This window comes from Perca fluviatilis, chromosome 23, assembly GCF_010015445.1.
Source record: "Perca fluviatilis chromosome 23, GENO_Pfluv_1.0, whole genome shotgun sequence".
NCBI classification, from domain to species: Eukaryota; Metazoa; Chordata; class Actinopteri; order Perciformes; family Percidae; genus Perca; species Perca fluviatilis.
Window position 1 is genome coordinate 20,856,452 of NC_053134.1, and position 8,561 is coordinate 20,865,012.

General features: G+C 42.9%; 1 protein-coding gene across 3 annotated transcripts in view; it reads left to right on the forward strand.

The window, feature by feature from the left end:
- Positions 1-8,167, forward strand: part of ntf3 (neurotrophin 3) — a 48,500-nt gene extending 40,333 nt beyond the window's left edge. For 2 of the 3 annotated variants that reach the window (XM_039792497.1, XM_039792498.1), the window contains exon 2: positions 7,051-8,167. In XM_039792497.1, the coding sequence (XP_039648431.1) occupies positions 7,051-7,929 (879 nt within the window). In that variant the 3' untranslated portion in view covers positions 7,930-8,167. Of the gene's footprint in view, positions 1-2,754; positions 2,773-7,050 lie in introns of those variants that run through there. The other variant, XM_039792499.1, reaches the window with a different exon arrangement.
- Positions 8,168-8,561: the final 394 nt, after the last annotated feature.

Here is an 8,561-nt window from a genome sequence, read left to right on the forward strand (position 1 = left end):
AGCTCAATGGTGGACTACTAAATAAATATTTAAAATAATTACAAATGAAGGTGGCGCTAAGGTACAGTTAAGAGGAAAACCATGGAAACTCATATATACAAATATGATGTGCTCTAGAAAACATTTTACATTTTAATTTGCCTTATAAGAATGCTGGGAAATATAACAATCTTGATTTACATTTGTGATAAAAAAAAGAAAGAAAAGAAGACGCATTGTTTGAGGTTACTTCAGTGTGAAGAGTCTGCTGGTAATATCATACTTAATCATTATTTTAGTAAGCAGTATGCAGCACATACTGACTAAGTATGTAGTATGCAGTACCCAGTAATCACTGGATGCATATTAAAAAGTTGACAGTCCTGTCCATGTAGCATGCTTTAGCACTAATGTTAGCTTTGTGACAGTGTCTTTTGTTCTGTGTGATAGTTCACTGCCATCTGTAGATGAATTAATAACTCAGTAATAATTACTCAATCCTTCATTTGTTTAGTCCATGAATGGCTATAAGATACAGCGTTTTAAAAAGGAAGTCACAGCATGACACACCTTACTCCCTCGAGTAGAAGAAGTAGAAGCCCTCTCCATCCACTTTCAGTGACTATCGCCCCATTGCACTGCCCCCCATCATCATGAAGTGCTTTGAAAGGCTAGTCATGGCTCACATAAAATCCCCTCCGAGGATGCAATCAGTTCTGCTCTTCACCCAGCACTCACCCACCTGGATACCAAAAACTCATGTGTCAGAATGCTGTTCATAGACTTTAGTTCAGCATTCAACACCATCATCCCTCAGCAGCTGATCTGCAAACTGGACCAGTTGGGGCTCAGAACTTCACTATGTAACTGGCTGCTGGACTTTCTTAGTGAGAGGCCGGATCGGCAGCAGCATATCAAGAACCACCATTCTGAGCACGGGGGCCCCCCCAAGGTTGTGTGCTCAGCCCCCTGCTCTTCACACTGCTGACCCATGACTGCACTCCCTCCTTCAGCAGCAACCACATCGTGAAGTCTGAGGAGGACACAAGCGTAGTGGGTCTCATCTCCAACAATGATGAGACCTTCTACAGGAAGGAGGTCAACCAACTGGCCACGTGGTGCAGTGGAAATAACCTCTTCCTGAACGTTGACAAGACCAAGGAAGTGGTTATTGATTTCCGGAGAGGTCCCACCCCGAAACCCCCACAGACCATCAACGGTGCTGCTGGGGAGAGAGTGAGCGGCACCAAATTCCTGGGGGTGCACATCAGTGAGGACCTCTCCTCGACAACAAACACTGCATCACAAGTCCCAGCGGCGACTCTACTTCCCCTGCAAACTGAAGAGAGCAAGAGCCCCCCCCCCCCACCATGTGTTCCTTCTACAGGGCCACCATTGAGAGCATCCTGTCCAGCTGCATCACTGTGTGGTACAGGAGCTGCACTGCCTCCAACCGTAAGACCCTGCAGCGCATAGTGAAGGCTGCTGGGCGGATCACTGGTGTCCCACTCCCCTCACTTCTGGACATTTACCAAGTCCGCCTCACCCACAAAGCAACCGGCATTGTGGGTGACCTCAGCCACCCCTCACACAGCCTCTTCAAGCCTCTTGCCAAATGGGAGACGGTACCGGAGCATCCAACTCCCAGCCTGTTCCACCAGACTGGCAAACAGCTTCATTCCCCAGGCAATCAGGAAGCTCAACACCCTCCCCTCTCTCCCTGCCCTCTGCCCCCCAAGAACTCTGGACTCTGACCCCCCATCAGGATCTGCACTGGCCACTATATATAAAAGAAGACAATCAGGAACCTTCCTTTATATTGCACATTTCAAATATCTTCATCTTTAGTTTTCTGTAGTTTCATTTTGCCTTACAGTTGCACTATTTAGAATTTATTAGGGCTGTGTATTGGCAAGAATCTGGCGATATGATACGTATCACAATACATGGGTCACAATTCAATATATTGCAATATATTTTGATACTGTGCGTAAGGCGATATATTGGGATTTTTTTAAACTATCATTTTAGAAAAACTAGTATTAAAAAAAAGAAAAAAAAGAGATGATGTGCATAAAAGTCAAAGAAGTTTACTTCAGGTAAACAATTCAGTACACAGAAAATCAAACTGCCAGTTTTGGGATTGTGGTTCACAGATTCTTAGTGAGGTAATGTTTATATGCTAGTAGGCCAAAGTTCAGCAATAGCTACATTGTTAGCTTCTAGCAAAAAGTCAGGCACTGCTAGGCACATAGGCAAGAACACTAGTGGTGTGTCTCCGCATAGCCATCTAGCGGTAGGGGGTTTAAACACAACATAAACGTGAACCACTGTCTTACATGAATATTTTTGAACGTAAAAATAAATAAATAAAAAATAAATCAAATCAAATCAATATTGCCTTATCAATACAGTATTGTAAAATAAAATGTCACGGATACTCAAGTGTATCGATTTTTTCTTACACCCCTAGAATTTATCATCTTATTTGTACATATTACTTATCTTTATTTGTATATATTTCTTAACTTTTATATTATACTTGTTGTACGTGTCTGTAGGAGCCACATATTGTATGTTGTTTATGGTCTCATTTATATTATTTACTGATTATTATATTGTGCACTTATATTGTAGGTGGTGGGCGTTTTCATCGCGGTTTGAGCGGAAGTGATAACATTTGTTTGCTTCACCTGTTCACCTGGGTTTTTTGGGCTTTGAGAGAGAGAGGGCGAGCCTGGGAGCGAACACTTTCGGTTGACCGCCGCACTAACGCACTTATTTCGACTCAAGGTAACTTTACATTTGGTAACTGCAGTGCTAATTGTATTTTACATGTGGAGGAATAAATCATTGCAATACAATCTTGAGCGCAAAACAGTGTGCTTATGCATCTCTCAGTGTTTAGTCCCTCGCGGCGGTTTAGTCCCTTTGTTGGACTGCTTCCAGCCACAACAGTGTCCTTAGTGTTTCAATTGCTCTGTATGTCTGGCACATATTGCAGAATTGACAATAAAGTTGACTTGATGAGTTGCATTGTGGGTAATGCAGGAGTCAGGTTTTGACAAGAAAGATTGCATGGTATTTTAAAAAAAGTGAGTCAGAGAGAGGATTTATGGATGTTTAACTGCGCTGAACGTGTCAGCAGTGTGTGTATTACGTCTGTGTGTGTGTGTGTTTATGTTTGACTGTTAGGACTCTGAGAAGAAGGGGCTATTTGAGGGTAAAGGCCCAGAAAGAACGTTTCAGGGTTAACGTATGTATGAATGTATTATGTCAACGAGGGTACTTGAGAATGCAAACGTACGACAAAGCACTTTGTGCAGAGTTTCCAATATTTCATTGACACTTCTTTTTGAACAGAAACAGAGAGAAATGAGCTCTGTGTGTGTGTGTGTGCGTGCGTGCGTGTGTGTGTGTTCGTTCATGTCTTTTCTGAGCCATTGATTTGTAAGGTGACATTGCTGCGGAACAGATGCCCCTCCCTCCGTCCATCCAACAGATGTATTATCCAGCTATAACATCGCTGATGGGAACAAATCACCTATTTTTGTTTGCAGCTGTCTGTTTGCCTATTATCCCTCACCTTTTTTCTCTCCTCCACTCTCTAAAAGACATTTGAACCTTGTTACTAAATGACAGCCTTACATGTCCTTTGCTTTGAGAAACAGGGGGGCCTCTGTCCTTTCTGTGGTAGTTAAGAGTTAAAAAAAAAAAAAAAGTTTCAATAGTTTAATCTGATTTGTATTAACAATGGATCACTTGACTTTTATGTGAAAGGGGGTCACTCGTAGCGATGAACCCACAGAGAATTATCACCCATCTCTGCAGTTCCTCTCAGCAACACGTAGCATTTTAGCAACTTTCAGCTTTTTGTTTTGGTCCGTTTACCGTTTTGGTTTCGTATCAAAGCTCTCATCTTTATCATTTTTAGCTGCAGTATTAAGCGAAGAAGCTGTATTAAGCACTGTATTAATACAGTTGTAAGCTCTGATAAACCCAGTGTACACCACCTGCCCAGCACCAGACAAACGAAGTTAGCAGCTAGCCGGTGGACTTTGTGGAGAATTCAGCAGCTAAAGATTTTCACGAAGTCACGACTTTGATTATAAAGAGCAGGATCAGGGATTTCCCCAATATTTTTTTTTTTCTCTCCACCCCCCTGCACACTTGCTCCGTAGAAGACAACAACACAGAGTGTAGCTTATTAGCCGGAAGCGTGCAGCTAAAGACACAGGGTAACGTTCGCTTACCATTAGCCTGCAGCTGCTCTTTTCCCGACACAATGCTGGAGTCGGAGATGACAGAGCTCGACAAAACTGTAAAATCCTCCTGCGTTCCTGAAATCACCAGTGTGGCAACATTTTGCCTTCCCCATAAGTGCAACAAACAACGAACGGTAAAGCATCTGGACTCCGACGGGACTTCATGGTGCGTTCATGTGCATCTTGATAAACTAAAGGTTCATTCAATTGCACTTCATTAATTTTGAGAAACCTAAACGGTTTTAAAAAGTACCATTCTGCCTTATTGTGGCATTGCTATCACTGCTGAAGAGAAAAATCTTTGAATCGAGAACTAAATTGAATTGTGACCTTAAAACCGAAAGTCAAATCGAATTAAGGATTTGGAGAATTGTGACACCCCTAATGATCTTGAACTTTTAATGTGATTATATGTCAGTATTGTGTTTACGTTTCTTTTTTGTTGCCCCCAAGTGGCTGACATATCAGTGATTGCAAGTTTAAAGGTGGGAGAAATCTCCATACAGAGGGTGAAAAGCTGAGCAAAGAAAATATATAATGAAACAAAAGCTTCCCCCTCGTCAAACTGCCCGAAGGCCAACAGCAGAAGACGGTGGCTGCAGTTGGAAGCTGCTAATATGTGGAGCTTTATGAATGAGGCCAGTCAGCTTTAGTAAAAGAAAGAAATCGCTTTTCTCAGAACAAACGTGGTGCTGAAACATCTGCTTTTCTGCGCATGCACAGATATACACAAACATTAAAGAAGGCTCAGCCATGATGTTATTCTATGAATTGCAGATTCCCTTCTGATCACTAGGGTTGGGACGATATGCTTTTGTCCCGATTCGATTCTTTTCACAAAATTACTATTTTTTTTTTTTTTTTTTTTTTTTTTTTTATTTATGGAAGGGGGGCGTTTTTTTTTTTTTTTTTTTTTTAAAAAAAACAAAAGTTGAATAATACACTTCTAGAGACAATATATCATGAGACATTTCTAAAAAAGATTTTATTAAGAACATGTCAGTCTGACATTTATTTCATTTGTAAAGAAGTACATAACATGTATTTTGTCGCCGTCAGCAGCACTGTATAAAAAATTAAATATACAAAACATATTTAGGTGAATTATTGGTAAAGAAAATAAATTCTGGGGAAAAGAATCAATTTTTAAAATCGTAAAAAAAAAGAAAAATCACGATACATACGTGAATCGATTTTTTTTTTCCCCACTCTTACTGATCACCACAACACCAAACTTTGAAACTCTTCTCGTAGTGATTAAAAGAGATTCCAAAACAAACTGACACAGCTGGAACTCATTCAGGCTTGAGCAGATGACTGGGTGTGCCCAAATAAAATGTCAGAGTAAATATCACTATTGAGGGTGCCGGAGCTCGGGACATAACCCGAGCCAAGAGATGATATACTGTGATAAATTACACGCTTCAGGTAGGGCTTGTCTTGGTAACATTTTTGGCTTCGACTGGAGGAAGTAAGGCCAGAGCCTTAGCATAGCCGTAGTGGTGGTGTGACGCAATCTTTGATTTCCAAAAGTACCACTGTAAAAGTGTGTTTTTGATCATTTTGGAAAATTACACATCAAGGAACTGTAAAGCTAGCAAGACAGAAGTCACGAAGACAGTGTTCAGTGTTTGATATTTTAACAAAGGAAGAATTCAAATACAGCTTTTCTGGTTGTTAGGCTAATCGTAGACAAGCCCTTTGTCTTATTGAAATCCTTACCTATAATTAAATATAAAGTAAAACTATTTGACCTTTCAGTATCTTCCGTTCAATATGAAGCAGGGCGTTACCTCTCAGAATCACCTGCTGGTTCCAGGGATTTTAACTGGCAACCCTCCCCTCCCAGTAATTGACGCATTTAGAAAGAGACTGATACACATTATAGCGTGACAACAAAGTGTCTGTCAAGTCTGTCAGTCTTGTCAGTCTGTCAGTCTGTCAGTCTGTGTTTCAGGTCCTGCAGCGTCAATCATTCACCCATGTACTACTCTAAACAGAATTATGGGTGTTTTATGGCCATGTTGTACATGTAGCAGCACGTCAGTTACTATAACACATTGTTTATACCAAGAGACGCACTTACGCACCACACACACACACACACACACACACACACACACACACACACACACACACACACACACACACTGAGTTCAAGCCAAGGTTCCCACAAAGCCACAAATGTATACCCAGTTAGCTATTATATATGGTGGCCCTAAAGGACAAAACACAACATTTCACAAAACACAACAGCAAATGAGGAAACACAACATTTCACAACAACATTGTGTATGTAAACAGCTAAAGTAAGTTTGCGGTTGCGTTTTCTGAAATGCCATTGTGTTTTTCTGAAATGTTTTGTTGTGTGAAATGCTGTGTTTTGTTCTTCAGGGCCACCATAATTAGTATAACTTTGACATGGAAGGCTTAAAAACGCCATGACTCTCGGGCAAGTTCTGAAGTTATAAGACATCAGAGACAATGATGTCCTCAGGAAGTGTAAGTCCCACTGAATCCATCACAGTCACTGCTTCTATAACTGCTGTCTGTGTAACTATATAGGCCAAATCAATGGGCCAAACTACAATAATTAACTTCCTGTTTTTAGAACAATGGCATGAACCGGCTCTTTTTACCGCTCGCAGAATCATCTCTCCCACCTTCAACTCTCCCAGCCCCCCTGGGGAGGTGAACCTCACAGATTGACCCCATTGACTCACTGGTGTGCAGGGACTGTGTTTGTGTTAATTACGAAAGAAAATAATGGCCTCTCTCTTAAAAGTGTCTCTCTTTCTGTCTGCAGATCTTACAGGTGAATCTAGTGATGTCCATCCTGCTGTATGTGATGGTCCTCGTGTACCTCTATGGTATCCAGGCAACCAACATGGACAGCAGTCGCCAGGGGCAACAGCAGCAGCCGAGTCCCGACCCCTTAAACTCCCTTATCATCCAGCTGCTTCAGGCTGACCTGACGAGGGGGAAGACCAGGGGGAACCAGAGCCAACAGGGGAGAAGCAGGGACACTGAGCCCCAGGAAATGCTGCCTCCTCTGCTCAGTGCAAACTTTCCCTTAGAGGAGCAGGGCGATGCGGAGCAGTGGGGCACGGGCGCTCGCAGCGGCGGGAGCAGCGACGGCGTAGCTGTCGACCAGCAGGTGATGCTGTTGAACTCGGACCTTCTCAGGCAGCACAAGCGGTACAACTCCCCTCGGGTGCTGCTGAGCGACCGGCTACCACTGCAGCCACCGCCGCTTTACCTCGCGGACGATTACGTAAGCAGCGGACTGGACGGCGCAGCAGGAAACAAGACACGAAAGAAGCGTTACGCTGAGCACAAGAGCTACCGTGGGGAATATTCTGTGTGCGACAGCGAGAGCCAGTGGGTGACGGATAAAACCCAAGCAGTGGACACCAGGGGGGACCCGGTCACAGTTCTGGGCAAAATTAAAACCAGTGCCACACAGGACATCAAACAGTACTTTTATGAGACACGCTGTCGGACCCCCAGGCCCTTCAAAGGTGGCTGCAGGGGCATCGATGACAAGAACTGGAACTCGCAGTGCAAGACGACGCAGACGTACGTTCGAGCACTGACGCAGGTTCGCAATTCAGTGGGCTGGAGATGGATACGCATAGACACTTCCTGCGTCTGCGCGTTGTCGAGAAAACGTCATAGGACGTGAAGCAAACAATACAAGCCTTGCTAGTGACTACCTGTTTGGAATTCTACTTCCTGTATAGGATTCCATTTCCTGTTCACAGTGCTCCCCACCACAGGATTATGTTTCATGGTGGTGTCGCAACAGACTAAAATGAAACTTCTACTGAAGATATCGTGGGACCATTTCAATGATATTTCACATTAATGTGCTGCAAAGCCAGTGCAGCGCCGCTGTTACGGAAGAACTCGTTTGAGAGGGGTTGGGGAGGGAGGGAGTGAGGGAGGAAGAACTACAGATATAAATTATTTAAATTATATGCATGTAGTTTATACATGTTTATCTATCTATATATGACGTATGAATATATTTGTTATTTATTGAAGGAAGAAAATGTCTTTAAAAAATGTAAAGAAACAAGCTATGAACTCATTTTGAGACTGTAATACGGAGCTGGGCTGCAAAGGTGCTTCACATTCAGACTTTACATGTGCCTTGAACAGTGTGGCTGCAGAGCAGAGAGACAGGACATGGTAACACACACACACACACACACACACACACACACACACACACACACACACACACATGCAGCAGTTGCCGCAAATGTTTTTAGGGTGATCCTAAAAAGTGACAGGGGCCTGGCCTGTCCCGTG